General features: G+C 42.1%; 1 protein-coding gene across 18 annotated transcripts in view; it reads left to right on the top strand.

Annotated features, from left to right (window-relative positions):
* Positions 1–18,023, top strand: part of LOC124856622 (R3H domain-containing protein 2) — a 69,185-nt gene extending 51,162 nt beyond the window's left edge. For 7 of the 18 annotated variants that reach the window (XM_047347271.1, XM_047347266.1, XM_047347270.1 and 4 more), the window contains 13 exons: positions 461–696; positions 4,989–5,191; positions 5,662–5,760; positions 6,723–7,016; positions 7,442–7,577; positions 9,207–9,364; positions 9,688–9,827; positions 10,006–10,106; positions 12,191–12,360; positions 13,428–13,572; positions 14,439–14,533; positions 15,272–15,356; positions 16,549–18,023. In XM_047347271.1, coding sequence (XP_047203227.1) covers positions 461–696; positions 4,989–5,191; positions 5,662–5,760; positions 6,723–7,016; positions 7,442–7,577; positions 9,207–9,364; positions 9,688–9,827; positions 10,006–10,106; positions 12,191–12,360; positions 13,428–13,572; positions 14,439–14,533; positions 15,272–15,356; positions 16,549–16,931 — 2,245 coding nt within the window. In that variant the 3' untranslated portion in view covers positions 16,932–18,023. The remainder of the gene's footprint in view (positions 1–460; positions 697–4,988; positions 5,192–5,661; positions 5,761–6,722; positions 7,017–7,441; positions 7,578–9,206; positions 9,365–9,687; positions 9,828–10,005; positions 10,107–12,190; positions 12,361–13,427; positions 13,573–14,438; positions 14,534–15,271; positions 15,357–16,548) is intronic. The other 11 variants (XM_047347275.1, XM_047347268.1, XM_047347273.1 and 8 more) reach the window with 5 other exon arrangements.
* Positions 18,024–22,290: the final 4,267 nt, after the last annotated feature.

The raw sequence follows: 22,290 nt of genomic DNA, 5'->3' as shown, positions 1-22,290 counted from the left end.
GACACACTCTCAAGTGTTTTGCTTCCTGTGGCATTGGACACATGCAGTCTATGGAGGGAAAGATCTTTTTAATCAAGTATCAGAAAACCCTGAGAAAAATGTTGTGCTGAAGAAGCTGAAGCATCATTGGACCTTCAAGGAGGACAGTGGTCCCTAGCACATCTCAAAGGCATCCAAAGTTTGGTTTGAGGAAAAATCATGGAAGATACTAGAGTGACCATCAAAGTTTGCTGACTTGAACTTCATTTAAAAACCTTTGGGATTTAATTAGTATATTTTGCCAAAAAACCTAATTTGTAGTGGGGATTGAATAATTTTAGATGCAACTGTACATTCTTACTCTCTTTCTCTGACTGCTTATTGCTGACCTTTTGCACTTGATAACTTTACCCCCATTTCTGTTTGTATTTTGCTATGTTCTTTGTATTATCTTCATTCTTGCTGTTGTATTGTCTTTTAGAGGCAACCGTGAGAGCTCTAGTCGGGCCTCGAGCAGTCGTCAAAGCAGCACAGACAGTGATATGAAGTGCCTGGAGCCACGGCCCTGGAGCAGCACTGACTCAGAGAGTTCTAACCGCACCCTTCGACCACCCGTGACAAAGGCCAGCAGCTTCTCGGGCATCTCCATCCTCACTAGAGGGGACAGTCTTGGCAGCAACAAAGGATCACAGGGAAGCTGCAAAGGCTCTCGTTCTGGTAAGGACTGAAGAAAAAAGCCTTTGGATCTATTCAGTAAATCTCAATAAGACTAAGAGCAAGTAATTTTAAGGCTGAATTAACTTCCAATATTGAAAGTAATTAAATAGGTGTACCTTTATAGCTGCAGGTCAACTCTAGAGAAAATAGAAACATTCTGTTTTTAATTGCTCTTACTGACTGTGTGGCAACCTTTTTACTTAGAAATGTGTGTTTTGTATGTTTTCAAGAGCCAAAGACGATTAATAAAGCCTTATGACTGAGTAAAGAAAAATCAACCATCTTGGTTTTTAAACAATTGTCCGGTGGTGCAACTTATACCAAAATACTATGAATATAAACTTGCCCCAACAATTTTGCCTACATAGACAAAGGTAACAATGCAGATTCCTTTAGGTCTTATCCATCAAATAAAACTTGTTGAACCTTTCAGAACGTAACTGACATGAAGCCAAACCTACTTTGTTGAAAATGTTTACTATTTAACAGTTACCAAAAGCATGACAGATGAGATTAAACACATTTATTTTCTGTCATTATAAAGGTCTGATTTAGGGACCAAGCCGTTTGAGGATTGAACTTAGCACCACAGATGTCAAGATAGGCTTATGACTCATTTTCACACAGGAATATACAGGGGTTGGACAATGAAACTGAAACACCTGTCATTTTAGTGTGGGAGGTTTCATGGCTAAATTGGACCAGCCTGGTAGCCAGTCTTCATTGATTGCACATTGCACCAGTAAGAGCAGAGTGTGATGGTTCAATTAGCAGGGTAAGAGCACAGTTTTGCTCAAAATATTGAAATGCACACAACATTATGGGTGACATACCAGAGTTCAAAAGAGGACACATTGTTGGTGCACGTCTTGCTGGCGCATCTGTGACCAAGACAGCAAGTCTTTGTGATGTATCAAGAGCCACGGTATCCAGGGTAATGTCAGCATACCACCAAGAAGGACCAACCACATCCAACAGGATTAACTGTGGACGCAAGAGGAAGCTGTCTGAAAGGGATGTTCGGGTGCTAACCCGGATTGTATCCAAAAAACATAAAACCACGGCTGCCCAAATCACGGCAGAATTAAATGTGCACCTCAACTCTCCTGTTTCCACCAGAACTGTCTGTCGGGAGCTCCACAGGGTCAATATACACGGCCGGGCTGCTATAGCCAAACCTTTGGTCACTCATGCCAATGCCAAACGTCGGTTTCAATGGTGCAAGGAGCACAAATCTTGGGCTGTGGACAATGTGAAACATGTATTGTTCTCTGATGAGTCCACCTTTACTGTTTTCCCCACATCCGGGAGAGTTACAGTGTGGAGAAGCCCCAAAGAAGCGTACCACCCAGACTGTTGCATGCCCAGAGTGAAGCATGGGGGTGGATCAGTGATGGTTTGGGCTGCCATATCATGGCATTCCCTTGGCCCAATACTTGTGCTAGATGGGCGCATCACTGCCAAGGACTACCAAACCATTCTTGAGGACCATGTGCATCCAATGGTTCAAACATTGTATCCTGAAGGCGGTGCTGTGTATCAGGATGACAATGCACCAATACACACAGCAAGACTGGTGAAAGATTGGTTTGATGAACATGAAAGTGAAGTTGAACATCTCCCATGGCCTGCACAGTCACCAGATCTAAATATTATTGAGCCACTTTGGGGTGTTTTGGAGGAGCGAGTCAGGAAACGTTTTCCTCCACCAGTAACCTGGTCACTATCCTGCAAGAAGAATGGCTTAAAATCCCTCTGACCACTGTGCAGGACTTGTATATGTCATTCCCAAGATGAATTGATGCTGTATTGGCCGCAAAAGGAGGCCCTACACCATACTAATAAATTATTGTGGTCTAAAACCAGGTGTTTCAGTTTCATTGTCCAACCCCTGTATGTCCTTTGTGGCCGCAAAACATGTTACAGAATCAGTCAGAAACCCCTTTGGGTTTTAACACTTCAAAGCACTCTATAACTTTCAAATTAGAATCCTGGTTTTGTGCTAGATATCACTTTGTATTGATGCTGCATTTTCTGCTCATTTTAGTTATGATTTGCACATGATTTTCAAACTAAACTAAATAAAATATTTTATTTATATATATATATATATATATATATATATATATATATATATATATATATATATATACAGTACAGACCAAAAGTTTGGACACACCTTCTCATTCAAAGAGTTGTCTTTATTTTCATGACTATGAATATTGTAGCTTCACACTGAAGGCATCAAAACTATGAATTAACACATGTGGAATTATATACTGAACAAAAAAGTGTGAAACAACTGAGAATATGTCTTATATTCTAGGTTCTTCAAAGTAGCCACCTTTTGATTTGATTACTGCTCCACACACTCTTGGCATTCTGTTGATGAGCTTCAAGAGGTAGTCACCTGAAATGGTTTTCCAACAGTCTTGAAGGAGTTCCCAGAGATGCTTATCACTTGTTGGCCCTTTTGCCTTCACTCTGCGGTCCAGCTCACCCCAAACCATCACCATTGGGTTCAGGTCCGGTGACTGTGGAGGCCAGGTCATCTGGCGCAGCACCTCATCACTCTCCTTTTTGGTCAAATAGCCCTTACACAGCCTGGAGGTGTGTTTGGGGTCATTGTCCTGTTGAAAAATAAATGATGGTCCAACTAAACGCAAACCGGATGGAATAGCATGCCGCTGCAAGATGCTGTGGTAGCCATGCTGGTTCAGTATGCCTTCAATTTTGAATAAATCCCCAACAGTGTCACCAGCAAAGCACCCCCACACCATCACACCTCCTCCTCCATGCTTCACGGTGGGAACCAGGCATGTAGAGTCCATCCGTTCACCTCTTCTGCGCCGCACAAAGACTCGTTGGAACCAAAGATCTCAAACTTGGACTCATCAGACCAAAGCACAGATTTCCACTGGTCTAATGTCCATTCCTTGTGATCTTTAGCCCAAACAAGTCTCTTCTGCTTGTTGCCATTCCTCAGCAGTGGTTTCCTAGCAGCTATTTTACCATGAAGGCCTGATTCACACAGTCTCCTCTTAACAGTTGTTCTAGAGATGTGTCTGCTGCTAGAACTCTGTGTGGCATTGATCTGTTCTCTAATCTGAGCTGCTGTTTTTCTTTACTTAGCTGCTTTTTTCTTGCCATAATACAAATTCTAACAGTCTATTCAATAGGACTATCAGGTGTGTATCCACCTCCTGCACAACACAACTGATGGTCCCAACTCCATTTATAAGGCTTGAAATCCCACTTATTAAACCTGACAGGCCACACCTGTGAAGTGAAAACCATTTCAGGTGACTACCTCTTGAAGCTCATCAACAGAATGCAAAGAGTTTGCGGAGCAGTGATCAAAGCAAAAGGTGGCTACTTTGAAGAACCTAGAGTATAAGACATATTTTCAGTTGTTTCACACTTTTTTGTTCAGTATATAATTCCACATGTGTTAATTCATAGTTTTGATGCCTTCAGTGTGAAGCTACAATATTCATAGTCATGAAAATAAAGACAAGTCTTTGAATGAGAAGATGTGCAGTTGGTAGCACTGTTGCCTTGCAGCAAGAAGGTCCTGGGTTCGACTCCCTGCTCAGGGGTCTTTCTGCATGGAGTTTGCATGTTCTTCCCATGCATGCATGGGTTCACAGTAGTCTTTGTGCTAAAATTAAGCTTTTTGGAGATCATATAAAATTTGTTCCATGTTTCTGTTATAGATAAGCTCATCAAATGTTTAGTTGCCAAAATAGATCGTCAAAAATCTGAATCTGCTGTATCTGAACCATCTGAATAACAACATACTGTCGTTGACTTTTTTTTTTACATAGTTCTTAGTAGAGCTAGTGTTGATATGCTCTGTGTGACGTGTCTGTGTGTTTGCATGTAAAACCTTTAAGAGATCATATCACAGGTCTATTGATGCTGGACATAAACAGTCCTGGTTCAACCTGTCCACTTGTATCTGAATCAGCCAGGGCTCAGGGTAATTCCAGGTCTTACAATTGCATAAGAAAATTTTTGCTTGTATGCAAGTTAAATATTAAAATAATCCATATTCAAGTTTAGATTTCCCTTTACTTAGTGTCATGTCATGCTAGCAAATTTGGATGTCTTTCAGCAAGGTATTGAAAGAAATACCGAAGTCTTGCAGTGGACGAGATTTGTTTTCTCAGACGTTGGTCAAGTTGCTGTCAGGTTATTGTATAGTTTAGCACATTTGAAAGTTGCTATTTTTCGAACTGTGAAATCATAGATACTGTTGGTCACATATTATGGAAAATAAAATACTGCAGATGTCCTGTTTGTGTCTCCCTGTTCCTTCCTAGGCTTGCCCTTAGTCAGTCCTGATGTTTGTCCCCCACTTTCAGTCTCCCAGTCCAGCCGTAGCCTCCTACCCTGCCCGTCTCAACCACAGCCACAAGCCCAGGCTCCACCTCAAGCTGCTCTGCTACCCACCCCACAGCAGCACCCCATGGGCAACCACATGATTGCTCAGGTAGGAATCTCAAAGAAGAAATGGAATTAATATAAAGTTTTAGCAGGGCTATTTTTGACTCAAACATCTGTAGTGTTGTGTTACAGAGTAACAAGGTGGTTAATCATGGGACGAGTGCTGAAGTTTGGTTAAATGCAGTTTAACGTTAGATTTAACAAGACATAGCTGTATTTCTAACACCAGACATTTCCTTTCCTCTTGCTTTTCCTCTTAGTAGTTAAAGCAATTCATTTTAAATGTAGGCTGTTTCATTTGCAGATTTAAATTAAAAAACGACTTCAGTTTCCATTTTTCTTATTTCTGCTCATTAAAACTTTACCATTGTGTTCTAACCCTCATTTTTCCTGTCTTCATAATTCTTTCTTCTTTCTGTTCTTTTCATCTTTCTCTACTGCCCCCTCAAATCCTTTCTTGACTTTATTTACCCTCTGCCTCTATACTTGTTCTCTCTCTCTCTCTGGTGTGTATAGCCGGTGGCGTCTCTGCAGCCCTCTCAGCCTGTCTCCTACTCCGGCCCTTCCTGCCCCCAGGTTCTCCTGCCAGTTTCCCCTCCCCAGCAGTACACAATGGTACTGATGCCTCTTATAACTTCATTTTTATTACTTTAGCCATCGACTACATAAAGACTGACATCTTCAAACATTAAGGGAGATTCTACTAAAAACGCTCATATTCTGCTTATTTCCTCCTATTAACATTAGAATGGGAATTTAACAGCAGTTAAGGAATAGTTCTGTCTTTGTAGCTTTAAACAATCATATTTTTCTATCTGAACTAAACACAGACAAAATTGAAATCAATTTTACTCGAAGGAAAGTAAAACTTTGTAACAGAAGTATTCAAAAATTAATTGAGCTTTTTAAAAAGACATAATGCAGTTCCTTTGTCTGGAACAAAGTCATTGATTTTTTATCTGTGGATGAAGGTTTAGCTGAATGTTTTCCTCCCAAATGACAGTGGATTGTTGAGTCTTATGATGTCCTAACTTTACACAACATTATTTGTGCTGAAACTCATTTTATTTATTTTTGTTTTTTTTATACTTCAATACAGAATACCTTAATGGTTGTACTCCTTAACTTGCATGCTTTTTCTTTTTGATTACAGCGTTGGAACTTCTGCTTGATTCTATATTGTGGTTTTCTTCTGCTTCATGGCAGTTTGCAAAAAAAAAAAAACGTATATATTACTGCCACCTTGTGGTAGCAATGCATTTCAACCAGATGTCACTAAAAACAAGGCTGCAGAGAATAAATTCCTATGCCTGAAACTTACATCACTAAAGATTTTCACTTATGACAAAAAACAACAGATTAAAAATGTTGATGATTGGGAGTATTTTTGGATAGTGTCCTCTAAAAACACATTGTTTGGATATAATTGTTATTCAGCTCTTTATTTTTTCTATATGAGTCTTCTTTGTCAGTTTATTACGTGTTATACCTCAGATCCTATTGAACTTAATGTTCTGATGTAGTAGCATTTGCTGTAAATTGAACTCCTCTATTCCAATCATTCCCCTTCTTCCCAGGGAGATGAGCTAGCACCCCAGTTCACACAGATGACACTGAGTCGACAGGGCTCCAGTGAGAACCCTGAGCCTCCCCCCATGTATCAGGCCCCTCCCACCGTGCTATCGCAGCATCCCCCGCCTCAGCCTAGCTACATCATGGCAACGACAGGTCAGCCATTGCCGCCTCCATCTGGCTACCAGCCCCCTACTGGACACCCTCATCCTCCGCCTCCACCACCACCTCCATCCCAGCCTGTCATACAGGCTCCACCACCTCCTCAAGGCTACATCCAGCCCCCTCCACCTCAACAGGTATGTTGGTTGCAACAGAATTTATAATACAGAAGTTGTTATGATGTTGTCCCTCTGCTTCTGCAGTATCTGGCAAGCAGAAATTATTTTGCCATGGCAACAACTAAGGAGGGGTACATCTCACAGCTCATTTCTGCTGACTCCCCTGTGGCCTGAAATCTAATATTCCAGGTTTAATGAGAATTATAATATTGATTGTAGGTTTCACAATAGTGCTAGCTCATCTTTTGGTCCAGGTTCTCTCACGTTAAATGTAAAGTCTAATAATATGTAAATAACACTCGTACAAATTGTAGGTTTTCACCATAGTTTAGGAAACCGTTAACACAGTGTATGGCCTAATGCATGGAGTGTCCTGCGTTCTTAACTCAACTTATGATGTCCTAACTCAGCCCCCCTGACGTTTTTGTTATTTCTTCCTTCAGATACAGGTGTCATACTACCCTACTGGTCAGTATCCCAGTTCAGGCCAACAGTACCGTGTGTCCCAACCTATGTCCCACCAGGTGTCTTACCAAACCCAACGCACACAACCCATGCCTCCGCCCAATCAGCAGTCAGGTCAGTACTTTCTGATGTGCAGCACTGTTATCAACTATATGTCACTGTTAGGGATGTCCCAATCAGGGTTTTGTCCCTGATACTGATTAGAGTCATTTAAGAATAGACATCGGTCAAAACAAAGTCACAGTCCACTAAAGTTACTGAAATCAAAGCCATGTATATGCTTGAAAACTGTGTAGCTTTAATGTGCAATAAAATAGCACACTACATTTAATCAATATTATTGCTCAGCCAGCCAAGACATTCCAGATGCTGCAGTCTCTTCTGTTCTTCTTTTCTATCCTCCCTTTTCTTGAAGTTACAGATCTCTTTTCACAACTGGAGTTTATTTCTTAATTTCCTACTTCAACATGAGTTAACTTGGCTGAGAAAGCTTCTTTGTTGTTCTTACCATTCTTACTCCTAAAACATGCATAGCTTTATTATCTGATTTGACACATTCAGCCCCAGCAATGAAACCATTCAAGGGGGTTTTGAGAGATGCCAGTTGAAGATAATCTGTGGAGAAGGATTGAGTGAGAAATTGTATCGAAAGCTGCACTCAGATCCAGAAAAACAAGAATAGAAAGCAGACCTGAGTCAGCTGCCATCAGAAGATCGTTGGTGATTTTTAGAAGATTTAGTACTGTGGGGGGGACGGAAACCGGACTGGAATTGTTCGTAGAGGTTATTGTGAGTTAAATGGGAATGTAGTTGGGAGACAACTGTTTTTTTCAAGTATTTTGCAGACAAAAGGTAAATTAGAAATGGGGCAAAGGTTATTGTAGTTGTTGGAATCTGATCCAGGTTTCTTCAGTATAGGAGCGATAATTGTTTTGAAGGAGGATAATTCCAGAGGTAAGTGAGGAGTTAATAATGGCAGTTATAAAGGGGAGGAGAGGCTGAAGGCAAGACTTGACCAGAGCAGTTGGGATGTCACTACACGACGTCTAATCAGCACATTCCTGGTCTCTATATACTAAATTGGTGGATGATGGTTTTGTTATTAGTAATATTTAATACAGTAATTTAGTTGTAATGATAATTAGCTTTACTTTTAGGATATGTAACACATTATTTAATTAGTCATGTACTTTATGCCCAGATAAACAATGAATAGACTTGACTCAGACCTACCCTGAGTGTACCATGTGAAAGGTCTAGTTTAAACTACTTTTCCCTGTTTAGCCAAGTCAACTTGGCACAGATCAATTTAAAGCTCTGTGTCTTTAAAGGGAAATAGTGGCGGTTGCAGCATTTGGAAACTAATTTATGGTTTTCAAAGGTGGGCTGTGTTAAAACAATGAGTGATAAACATTGTTGACTGCTGAAATGGACTTTGACTCAAAATGGAAGTCTGCAAGTCCACGTAGCTAACGGTCACTAAGGTCAGTAAACTATTGCATCAAACTATAGCTGCTCTTTCAGTTTTAATTGTGAACACTCATCCTTTGATAAATCTTAAGCTGTCACCCTTTGCAATGAATTTGCATGTATTACTAATACATACTTGGTCAAATGAGAATCATCACTTAGAGTTGGCATTAAACAAATGCCTTTCCAGTGTTTGAAATACTTAATTTGTTCTTTTGATAAATATTTTCAAAATCTCTGTTTTTCTCCTCTTTTCTATTGTGTTCTCATCAGCTCTTCAGACCATGATGCCTAGCCAGCAGCCAAGCTACCAGAACATGATTGGGGTGCAGCAGCCTCCTAATCCTGCTCTGCTCAATTCCCAAAGGACGGGTATTGGAGGCCAAATGCAAAGCATAATGGTTCAATACCCACAGATGCCATCATATCAGGTGTGTGACTCATTAATAAACATGGAGAAATACTGACTGCAGAATTATTAAAGGCTGACAAGGTAAAAATAAGATATAACTCCTCAGTTTCTCTACTTTATTGTATCTCAAATCTACATTTGTTCTAGCAGTTAGAATATGTTAATAGGTTAAGGAATTTGTTTTGGTTTGATTAAATATGTGATGTGTTTTTCGCATATTTTATCAAAATAACATTAAAATCTGAAGTTGATGCCTAGACAATCATTTCTTACTTTGACCTTCGTGAACCAGAACCATTTATATATTGTTTTTCCACTCGATTTTCCCTTTTCGTGAATTAGGTACCAGTGGCAAATGAAAATCAGCAGGTGGTGCAGCAACAGTACCAGCAGCAGGTCATGGTGCCAGTCAGCCAGTCTGTCCAGGGGCCTATGCCTGTGTACTACAGTGTTATCACACCCACACAGCAAAACAGCACAAGGTACAAGGATCCAGTTGAAATGTTTGCTCTTTGACCTCACCTGTTGTAAATCTGAATTATTCTGATTTTAACATTTAAAAAAACGTTTTATCTGCTTTGAAATAAAAGCTGCAGGCTAACATTTTCTTTTTCAAACATTAAAAGCAACTATCGCCTTTTATTCGTATTTGTTCTGCAGCCCGTCTGTAGGTTACCTGCAGCCCCCCAGCTCAGAGCAGTTTCAGATCACACAGTCACCGTCTCCCTGCAACCCTCAACCATTGCAACAGCAATATTCAGGTAAGACCTCCCATTGTTTATTATTTAAAGAAAGAATTTAAAAAAATGCTGTAGCAGTTTATTAAATAGTTTTACCTTATCAAAGTGTTTTGGCTGTACATGTCACCTAGAGTATCTGTCTGATTTGGGGTTTATACTGTAACTAACTGAGATTACAAGAAAAGTTACAACCCATCAAACGATAGTAGACCGTCATCTGTGATCTGTAAAACTGGGTAAAAGGTATTGCGGGAAAAGTTCACTCAGAGGTACATCAGGTTTGTGTCAAGAAGCTAGAAATAAACGTCCTTGAAAGAGTTAATGTTTGAGGAAAACAAACCGAACAAGTTTTTCCTACTGCTGATCAAACCTGAAGTAAATGTTATTCCCAGTCGCGCTCATGTCATGTGACATGTTGCCTTTGACCCTGTTCTGTTTATGTCGACTAAGACACCCCCTTTGTTCTGTTATCTTTTACTTTGCATGTTTCGCATGTTTATTTCTTCCAGGGTTGTTAACTCCGGCTTATCCTTTTGTTAAGGACTAAATATAGTCAATGCCAAGCATTTGACTGTTCAGAATGTTATTCCAGCATGTTTACTATTACTACTTATATTGATGGTCTGAGTTACGAATAGTTTTTTGGTCATTATCTCTGTACTATCAGTGCTTTCAGTAAATAACATGTTAGAGAGGTAGTGTCTCTTTTATGATTGATCACATACAAAACTGTTAGTTTTGAAGGTCTGATAATCAACTATGTACATAGTTCTATCTTCATAACATACTCTATTTGCTACATTATTAGGTATACCTTTCTACTACAGGGGGTTTAACCTCTTTTGGCTTTAAACTGACTTCATGGCATAAATTCAACTAGCTGTCTGAAACTTCCTTGGAAAGTTTAGTCCATATTTTCATGGTTTGTCTGCTGCATATCCTTGATTCAGATCCCTCATTCCAAATGTTCTCCATAGATTAAGATCTGGTGACTGTGGTCAGCAACAAACCTCATTTAGGCTCTAGCATTTAAACAATGCTCAGTTTGTACTCAGTTACTGTCTGAATAGACTGTTTCCTGTTCTTATTGGACAGCAGTGCGCATCTTTTGCACCACGTGTTGCACTTTGAGATGGTGTTCTGTATACCTCAGTTGTGACAAGTGGTCTTTGGTGCTGCTGCTCCCTTCCTATCATCTCAAGGCATTTTAGTCCATACAACTGCAGTGCACTGTAAATTTCCTCCTTTAGGGCCCTTCTCTGTAAACTCGAGAGATGGTTGTGCATGAAAATCCCAGTAGATCAGCGGTTTCTGAAATAGTCAGACGAGCCTGTTGGCCACCAACAACCATGCCATGTTCAAGGACATTTAAATTGTCTTCCATTCCCAATTTGATGTTCAGTTTGGACTGCAGTAAGTCATCTTCAGCATATTTAGATGCCAAAATGCATTGACCTGCTGCTATGGAATTGGCTGATCTCGTTGTGTGTTAACAAACAGGTACATCTATAATGTAGCTGACTGTAAATTAAATTTTGGTTCTTATGTGAGAAACAAAATCTACAAACTGCATACACACATGAGCAATATTATGTATATTCTTTTTGAGAGTTGAAGAATAATGCAAAAATACATAACGGATTATCTTAGGCATTTAAGATCCAAACTGTATGAAAACAGTCAGGTAACACTAACATGCAGGCGTAAAATATTTGATGCAGTTGTAATTTCTGTTATCTGTTATGAAGTCTGATAATAAATGTTGTCTTTTTTGATATTTCACTGCTAACTTCTGCAGCTAAACAGCAGTCTGTTCAAATCCACTAAATATTAGCTGATTTAGACCTACTGTATGATGTTGGAATGTTTTATAAATGCAGAATGGAGAGATTTAAAGTTTTACAGTTGTATTTGATATGATTTAAAAAAAAGAATGATTTCAGTGTGTAGTTTGAAGCCACATATATGTTGAATCAAATCTTTTATTTTGTTTGCTTGTGCTTGAAAAGCACAGTGGCACAGACATTTCAGTGCTTCTCTTAGTGTCATAAATCATAAATAATCCGTTTGTCCTCATTTTATCTTTGCTGTCTGTGCTCTCTCAGGAGTGACTCCTCCTGGGCCTGGAGTGATGGTCATGCAGCTCAGTGTCCCCAATGGACCACAGCCTTCCCAGAATCCCCCTCTAGTTCAGTGGAACCCATGCAAGTACTACAGCATAGAGCAGAGGCCCAGCAAACCAGGAGACCTTTACAAACCTGACAACACTCCGCAGGTAAACAAAAGCGTGAAGCTGTTCTTGATGAGGAATGATGTTCTTAATCCTTTTATCCTCACCATCCTCTACTGGTCAATGGTAACAGGGTTTTACTGTGTAATAGCCCTCTTCCATTAGTAACTAGTCAGTGCGGTTTGTCTCAGGTCAGTTCTACTCTACATGGCTTGGTTCGTTTTCCATTACAATTGAACACCATCGCAATGTGGGCGGGATCATCTATAGCAAGGCCATCCTACAGTCTGAAAAAGTGACACAGAGCCTTGACTGCTGCTCACAGCACAGCAACACTAAGTGACATGCTGCTTGGTCTATAGCTTTGTTAGACTCGGTGGAAGAAGAGCGAGGGAAAGCTGCGGGTGGCAAGACGAAGCAGTCTGGATAAGTACAGGAGAGGGAGGGAAGCCCTGGAGTGGTACAAGCTAACGTGTGAGGGTAAGCTCTAGCTACCATGCTAGCTTGCTATAGTGGTCATATACACAATAAACCCAGCGTACAAGGATTTATCGGTTGAAGATATTAGTTATCAAAATATGCTGTGACTAGTTATGTTGCCCCCTACCCAATCAGTGATCGCCAGTTTCCTGACGTGTTTTCAGCACGACTCGGCACGGTTTGAACTGCAAGGAAGCAGGTACTAAAAATAGAAACGGTTCCAAGTAACCATTACTAATGGAAAATTGAGTAGAGCTGTACTGAACAACTTCTGAGTAGGGACTAGTGGAAAAGGGACATGAGCTACTTTTGTGTGTAAGCTGTTAATTAAGCTTTTTTTTTTTTTAAGAATTTTTTCAGCACTAGAGACCTTTATTTTTGACACTAGGCAGAAAGGAAGGAGGGGCAAAGAGAGGGGGAGACATTCGGCCAAGGTCACCGGGTCCGGGACTCGAACCCGGGACGGCCACTTTGAGGACTATAGCCTCCATATGTGGTCGTACGCTAACCCCTACACCACCAGCGCCGTGCCCTAATTAAGCTTTTTAATTGAAGTGAATAAACGTTTTGGAATAAAACATTTGTCCACTTAATTACCAATATTGCCCTAATCCTTATTTTTCTTTATTCAGGCCAACAGTCAGCTGACGAGTCCCCTCGCCTCTCCCACTCAGTCTCCCACCCCGTCTCCCTCTGGCAGTGTCAACAGTGTATGTCCAGGCCTCGGACCACTACCCCTCATTTCCCAGTTTCCAAGGCCTGGAGGACCAGCTCAAGGTACATGTAAATAGATTCTAATGTTCCTGGACAAATTGTTCAAAGAAAGTGTGAGGAAAATTTATTTTTATCTTTGAGAGCCACCAGTGATGTACTTCGTACAGTCAGCTGTACACCCTAAATGGAGAACTAAATAAAGCAAGCTTGTCCTGGTGCTGTTTTGACTATTTATAGTATAGTAACTTTACTTCCTTGCCACATAATGTTTGAAAAATAAAAGCTGTGTCGGTGAATGTATTTTTAATTATCAGATCCTCTCAGGGTTTAATAAAAGTAAATTGCTTTATTAGATGTTATGTAATAAAATCTGGTTGGTTAAAAAAAAACTTATTTGTTCTTCATCTCTAGGTTTCAGTTGTGTTTGAAAATCCCTACCATGACTTTGCCTTTTCTCTTCAATCCATACCTGGTAAATTTGACCAGGTGGCTTTTGGCCCCAAACCAGAAGTGATATCAGTCCACCTTAGCATGCTGAAACGACTGGCATTGCGCCACGGGGTCAAACCTTCTACATGACTTTACCTCATGTCTGTCCTCTGACCTATATTTACTTAAACTCTGAGCCATAGTGTCTTTACTGAAAAATAAATCAAGAATTTGGAAAGCACCATTACTCATAGAGACCTGGTGTGGCATCAGTCTTAGATTCTTGTCAGGACACCACAGCATCACAGAAAAACAAAAGCTGTTGGCCATTTCCATTCGCCTTCACCAAAATTATTTCTGGTTTATATGCTTTTTTCAAATAGTGCTAAAAGCTTTGAGTAGCTGCTTAATGTAAAAATAATGTATCTATTTTCAGCAGGCAAAACTTGTTCAAAAGATTTAAACTTGATTGTTTTGTTTTTATATTTTATGCTCTTCAGGTGATGGGCGATACTCTTTGTTGGGGCAGCCCCTCCAGTACAGCCTGTGTCCTCCACCCCTCATGCACGGCCAGTCGTCCTATAACTCCCACCAGGTTAGTATAGACCAGCCATATATTTCTGCTGTTAATAATTAAAAACATTAAAGTCAACCTTCCTTTGATCATCAGTCAGGATGGTCACTAATTTAAGAAGGCATTTTGTTTCCTGGTGGTCTTGGTTTCTTCTCACTTCAATAAAAGGTCAAACTGATTTCTTAAATGGAAAGAAGTCTGTTTCATCAGGAGAAAAAAATCAGGTTAGGATTTGTCCATTTTAACATGTATTGCTACCATAAAAAGACTGACAAAATTGAATCTGCTGAGCGTCTGCTTTTAGAATTGGTAAAGGAAATTCAGTCCATTTGTGCTTCACTGTCTAACAGGGATCTTTAAAGACTTATAAATGAACACTTTTACAAGTGTACGAGGATAAGCTCTGAGGGGCCTTCCTTCCTGTGACAGGTCTCATCTTTCTACACCTCACTAATGTGCTGCAACTGATCAGATCTGCAGGTTAAGGCAGGGATGACCAACTTCCTGCATGTTTTAGGTTTCTTACTGCTCCAACACAACTGATCTAAATACTTACCTTCTCAGCATGTCCTTAAGTTCTACAGACTACTGGTAATGAACAAGGGAAAGATCTAAATGACGAAGAACACCAGCACTTGAGTAATGGTTTTGGACACCACAGGGTTAAGGCGTTCACTTGTTACTTATGCTGGCATCTGGTGTTGTACACTGGTATTGCAATGCTTTATTGAGCCCTTTAATAGCTGTTGCTGTGTTTAGGGTCAAGGAGTAATCAAACATGGAACACGAGGAAAGAAGCAAACACTCAAATCTGCATCAACAGATCTTGGCACCACAGATGTTGGTAAGTTGGTACTCCATGAATAGGAGATGCAGGTATCTGTAGGTATCTCACATGCAAATCCTTCAAGGTATTTTATTTAAAGAGTCTGGGATGTTGTAGTTTTATTGATACACAGAACTCATCTTCTAGTTTTCTTGAAGCATGTCTCAGACAATAGATTACAGCACATATAGTGAAGCAGCCACAAAGACAAGTTGCCTTTGATTGTTTAAAACTCCCCAATGAGGTAATTTACCCTCTATGATGTTAGCATGAAGAGAGATATAGGAGGACCTAATGGTGAGCACTACTCATACAATGTGTGGTACAACTGGTTATATCCTTTTAAAACGATAATGCAGGTGAACTCATGTTGCTCGACCAAATACCAATCACCTTGGAAATGATCCTGTTCGGTACCTTCACACGACCTCAGGCTCTCGAACCTCAAAGCCTGCTTATCTCCATCACCATGGCCTTCTTCATCCAGAGATGAGATGCCAGGATGCTTGTAACAACAACTTAAAGGCTCTCGTTTATTGCTGGAGTTTGAATTATAACAGAGAAAGAATAACCTAAAGTTTGTCATGCCAGACTGCAACACTGTGCCACTTGATAACCCAAAGGTTTTTGTCTGTTTTTTGTAAAATATTTCCTTCACACAAAATCAATTGACAGGTGAGCTCCTGAGATACTCATCATAGAAAATTTAGAAGTCCTCCAACTCGACAAGAACATCTAAACATGGTTAAAACGGCATTATTTTCCTCTCTGAGGTTGTTAAAAATCTGTGCAATGATACTGAGGGCCACAGAACAGTTACATTATCACAGGTGATCATTTGAAGTCTCTCCAACTCATTTTTGTACTGTTACTGATTATCCATGATTCTACATCTGCCTGTCGCTCCACTAATACAGGTTGATAATGTCTGCATGTAAAACCGTTACAAAAATCAAGGCAGATATTTAGTTTTTTAATCAAGTAATTTAAGAAATCTTTTCAGCCCTTACCATCTTCTTTGTCATGGGGAAAGCACTGAAGTTAGGTAATCGAGGTATAAAAGTATTGGGGTCGTGCCAAAGTTAAAAAAGCACATAATGTTGATAGTTGCATTTAGCTCGCTGAACTTAAGTTAAGGAGTTTGTTGTAATTCATGTAAATCCTAAATTTAAATCAAAATGTTCTGTGTCTTTGCTTCTTTCTTGTCCAGTTGTGAGTCGAGTACTCGAGGTAACCGACCTGCCGGAAGGGATTTCACGTCCGGAGGCTGAAAAGCTTTTTAACCAGCTGTCGATGTGCGGCGCTAAGATCCAGTGGCTAAAGGAACCCCAGGGAGGCCGAGGAGTATCCGGAGGCTGCGGTCCCTGTGCCGGAGCCAGCGCGTTGTCCGGGGTCGGCATGGGAGTCGGGGGAGGGAAGAGAGATGGCCATGATCCAGCGCACCTCTACACAGTAGTTGCAGTGTTCCCCACCACCATGGCTGCCCAGAGTGCTTCCTTCAAACTAAACAACAGCGGAGCCAGCCTCTTCAAACTTAGGGCCGCCAAAAAAAACTATGACCTGCGTGTGCTGGAGAGAGCCAGCTCTCAGTGAAGGACAAGAGAGGGTGAGGACAGACACAGAAAGAGACAGACACAGAAACTTTTGGTGGAAAAGGAATGACAACTGAGGGGGACTGATGTTGGTGTACAATTTAAAATCAAAATGGGAAAAAAAACTTGAGTTTAATGATGTGTCAAATGTATAAAAGGGAAGAAGGTATGAATCATGAGGTGGCTGGTGTTTGGTTGCAAATCTGATTTTTGTTTGTTTTTATTCATTGGTTTTGTTTTGTATTTATAAAGCAGAAGAGCACACAAGACACGCAAGCATGTGTTTCACTGTTGCTGTTGAATGTGTGCTGCTATGATACAAGAACACACACACACACACACCGAAAGACGAAGTGCAGGCAACAGGGTCACGTAGCACATAACAAAAACACACTGGACAGTCGATCTCAGTCAAACCATTTCCTCCCCCCCCCCCCTTCCCTCCCTTTCTGCCAGTGTTTCTCTCCTTCCTCAGCTCACTGCAACCCAATTGTCTCTGAATCTCACAGATTTATGAATTTTCATACGCACAGTTGTGCACTCTTTCTGCTCTCCCCAGCTGCCATTTCTCATAGTTCCTCCCATCTTTCTCTGCTTATCTGTTCCTCTCATGTAGTGTCACTGCGCTCTCCTCTCTTGCTTTCTGTTTGCCTTACTGCTGTTGTGGGTTTCTGTATTGCGCTTTTTTCTTCCTCAGACGTTTTCCTTTTTTGAGGGTTCAATATATTTATATAATTGATGTAAGGAATTAAAGAAATCTATATATTCAGTGATTTTTATTTCGTTCCCGAGTGACGAAGTTTAGGCCTTCCTTTCTCCTTTACTATTTCCTTCTTCATCCCTGCTCCTCTTTGCTGCCCTCTACCTCACTTCTTCAATCCTCTTCCTCTCTCCCGATGACTGCCCCATCCACCCTCCCGGCTCCACCCCGACGTCCCCATTGTGTTTGCGTTTTTCGTTGACAGCCGTGCAGAACGTATCAGAAGAAGTAGTTAAAGTGCACAATGATTGCATATGTCTACTGTAAATTTTATTTAATCTGTTATTTTTGTTTGTTTTTAAAAATATAAAAGTTGAAAAATCTATGAAAACATGTTTAGTGTCCTGTGGTTTGTTTGAATTCACAAAAGCTGTTAGCTTTTTTTTTTTTTTTTAACAGGTGGAGCTCACAAAATTTGAATATCAAAAGGTTTATTTCAGGAATTCAATTCAAAAAGTGTCATTACGCACAGTGATATATATACTTTCAGTATTTATTTTCATTATCAGTTCATGAAAACCCAAAATTTAAGTACTTAAGAAATTAAAATTTCACACAAGACCAATCAGAAATGGTTTTTAATTCAAATGTGAAGACCCAACACAATCATAGTGAATGCTGCTGACTTGAGGGATATCCAGCAGATATTCATTATTATTAGAGTAAGCCCCCCAAAAAAACATAGAATATAGGTGCTCACAGACTCCTGTATCCAAGCAATACTTTTTGGAAAGTTGAGTGGAAGAAAAACATATCAGGCCTGGGCCATCACATTCCTTGTGTTAAGCTACATGTGAACCAGAGATGACATCAGAAGTGATTTACCTGGGCTGAGAGGAAAGAAGACTAGATAAGTCCTCTTTAAAGATTAAAGTGAATGTTGCATTTCATTTGGAAATCGATCTCTTGAAGTTTGGAGGAAGAGTGAAGAGGCAAGGTCTGAACGTTCTGCACTCAATATTTGTTAAGCTATGTCATCTGCTGTTTATTATTTTTTTATTTTCTGTTGCTGTTCTTAATGCAGTGTAATTAGACCGGTTTGCTGTGTGAAGGGATGTTGGCTCTGGTATCTGCATGTCGAAGGAAACTTCTAGACATTACTATTGGTCCTGAAAAGCAAGCATACAGTTTCTGCCTCACTTCTCTACCTGATTGCTTAATCATCTTTGAAAAACCTGCTCTTTAATTCTTGCTCTTCACATATTTCTGTAAGTGCAGAGGCAGATTTGTTCCCTCTTTGTATGATTTCCTCTCCTTTCACGTTCTCAACAACTGAGCTCAGATGCAGACAATGAGCCACCCAGTCACGCCTCCTCCTTCCTCTGTCATCTGTCAGAGGAAGGAGCAACAAGGCCTGCGCAGGTAGCGCCGCCAGGCTTCAGCAGTCCTCTGATTGGAGAAGAGAGCAACCCCTCAGACATGGGTCACTTCCAACTGGGAAACTGTCCGCTACATGCCACTCTGGACCAAATCACTGAGAGGAAGAAAACACAGCAGCTGTTGTCATCTCCAACCCCTGTCACCCTGCCACTCCAGACAGGAGGGATAAAGGAGGATTGTCAAAATGGTTTGTGTGTGTGTTTGTAGGTGGTTTGATGTCTTTGTGAGTAAGTGAGCACACTGGTGAAAGGCCGAGGTTACTGAGGGGGGCAAATTTCCAGTTCATCTGACCACTGAAGCAAAAGCGTAAGCTCGTTTATAACCTTCAGTAACATTTTGAACCTCATGTTTTTAATTCAAGTCTGTTCAGTTTATTTAAAATGCATTAATTCACAACTCTCATCTCAGGGCATTTTACAAGACAAAACAGATCTGTTCGTGTTTTAAAAAATATAGTCAAATCCAGTCTAAGCATAGGTGTCTAACGTGTGGCTCACTGTGGGCCATTTGTGGCTCAGAAGGATTCTGTGCAACTTGAGACTGCAATTCAAAAATGGTACAAATGTGGTTCGGCAGAACAGTCAGTTGATCTGAATGGAGATAATAATTAGTGAACATTAGTGGAAAATTTTTATCTATTAATTACTACACTTTTTGCTTTTATTGTAATTTCATTTGAGCCCTAACATCCAGAGACCTTTAATCCAAATCAGACTTGGAAGGCCTATTCATTAAAAGGAGTATCTGTTTTTGTGACTGAGAATAGATAAAAACAAATTCCCAAACCATGAAATTAAAAACACTGAAAACATTTTACAAAACTGTTTCATTTTCTTAATAAGATGCTGCATATCTTTCATAAGTCTGCCGTGGAGAGTGTGATCTCCAATCGTCTTCTGGGGAAGCAGCATCAGAGCGAGGGACTTGAAAAAGCTCAACAAGCTAATAAAGAAGGCTGGCTCTGTTCTGGGGACTCCTCTAGAACCTCTGGAGATCATTGTGGAAAGAAATATTCTTCATAAAACGAAGGACATTATGGAGAACCCTGAGCATCCTCTTAATGAGACTGTTTTACAACAACAGAGTGTCTTCAGTCAGAGGCTTCTTCAGATCTGCTGTAAGACGGAGCGCTACAGGAGATCCTTCCTGCCCACAGCCATCAGCATCTACAACGGCTCTTTGAAGAAACCTGCATAATTTGAGCTACACCATTTAATTTCGTTCGTTCGTTCGTCGTCTTCCGCTTATCCAGGACCGGGTCGCGGGGGCAGCAGACTCAGCAGAGACGCCCAGACGTCCCTCTCTCCAGACACCTCCTCCAGCTCCTCCAGGGGGAGCCCAAGGCGTTCCCAGGTCAGCCGAGAGACATAGTCCCTCCAGCGTGTCCTGGGCCGTCCCCTGGGCCTCCTCCCGGTGGGACGTGCCTGGAACACCTCCCGAGGAAGGCGTCCAGGAGGCATCCGGTATAGATGCCCGAGCCACCTCAACTGGCTCCTCTCAATGTGGAGGAGCAGCGGCTCTACTCCGAGCTCCTCCCGGATGGCCGAGCTCCTCACCCTATCTCTAAGGGAGTGCCCGGCCACCCTACGGAGGAAGCTCATTTCAGCCGCTTGTATCCGTGATCTCGTTCTTTCGGTCATGACCCAAAGTTCATGGCCATAGGTGAGGGTAGGAACGTAGACCGACCAGTAAATTGAGAGCTTTGCTTTTCGGCTCAGCTCTCTCTTCACCACAATGGACCGGCACAGCGCCCCCATTACTGTGGCAGCAGCACCGATCAGTCTGTCGATCTCCCGCTCCATTCTTCCCTCACTCGTGAACAAGACCCCGAGATACTTAAACTCCTCCACTTGAGGCAGGAACTCCCCTCCAACCTGAAGAGGACAAGCCACCCTTTTCCGGTCGAGTACCATGGCCTCGGACTTGGAGGAGCTGATCCTCATCCCAGCCGCTTCACACTCGGCTGCGAACCGCCACAGCGCATGCTGTAGGTCTTGGCTAGAGGGGGCCAGCAGGACCACGTCATCCGCAAAAAGAAGAGACGAAATCCACTGGTCCCCAAACCAGACCCCCTCCGGTCCTTGGCTGCGTCTAGAAATCCTGTCCATAAAAGTTATGAACAGGACCGGCGACAAAGGGCAGCCCTGCCGGAGTCCAACATGCACTGGGAACAGGTCCGACTTAGTGCCGGCAATGCGGACCAAACTCCTGCTCCGCTCGTACAGGGACCGGATGGCCCCTAATAAAGGGCCCCCGATTCCATACTCCTGGAGCACCCCCCACAGGGCATCACGAGGGACACAGTCGAATGCCTTCTCCAGGTCCACAAAACACATGTGAACCAGTTGGGCAAACTCCCATGAACCCTCGAGCACCCTGTAGAGGGTATAGAGCTGGTCCAGTGTTCCACGGCTGGGACGAAAACCACACTGTTCCTCCTGAAGCCGGGGTTCGACTATCGGTCGGACTCTCCTCTCCAATACCCTGGCGTAGGCCTTACCAGGGAGGCTGAGGAGTGTGATCCCCTGTAGTTGGAACACACCCTCCGGTCCCCCTTCTTATAAAGGGGGACCACCACCCCAGTCTGCCAGTCCAGAGGCACTGTCCCCGACCGCCACGCAATGTTGAAGAGGCGTGTCAACCATGACAGCCCTACAACATCCAGACACTTGAGGTACTCAGGGCGGATCTCATCCACCCCCGAAGCCTTGCCACCGCGGAGCTTTTTAACCACCTCGGTGACTTCAGCCTGGGTGATGAAAGAGTCCAACCCCGAGTCCCCAGCCTCTGTTTCCACCACGGAATGCGTGATGGCAGGATTGAGGAGATCCTCGAAGTACTCCTTCCACCGCCCGATAATGTCCTCAGTCGAGGTCAGCAGTCTCCTGCCCCCACTATAAACAGTGTTGGCAAAGCACTGCTTCCCCCTCCTGAGGCGCCGGACGGTTTGACAGAATCGCTTCGAGGCCAACCGGTAGTCCTTCTCCATGGCCTCACCGAACTCTTCCCAGGCCCGAGTTTTTGCCTCTGCCACAGCCCGGGCCACAGCACGCTTGGCCTCACGGTACCCGTCAGCCGCCTCAGGAGTCCCACAAGCCAACCACAGCCGATAGGACTCCTTCTTCAGCTTAACAGCATCCCTTACTGCCGGTGTCCACCACCGGGTTCTGGGATTGCCGCCACGACAGGCACCGCAGACCTTACGGCCGCAGCTATGGGC

This window comes from Girardinichthys multiradiatus, chromosome 20, assembly GCF_021462225.1.
Source record: "Girardinichthys multiradiatus isolate DD_20200921_A chromosome 20, DD_fGirMul_XY1, whole genome shotgun sequence".
NCBI lineage: Eukaryota > Metazoa > Chordata > Actinopteri > Cyprinodontiformes > Goodeidae > Girardinichthys > Girardinichthys multiradiatus.
The sequence above is the reverse complement of the archived record's forward strand: the minus strand, read 5'-3'. Positions and strand labels throughout refer to the sequence as shown.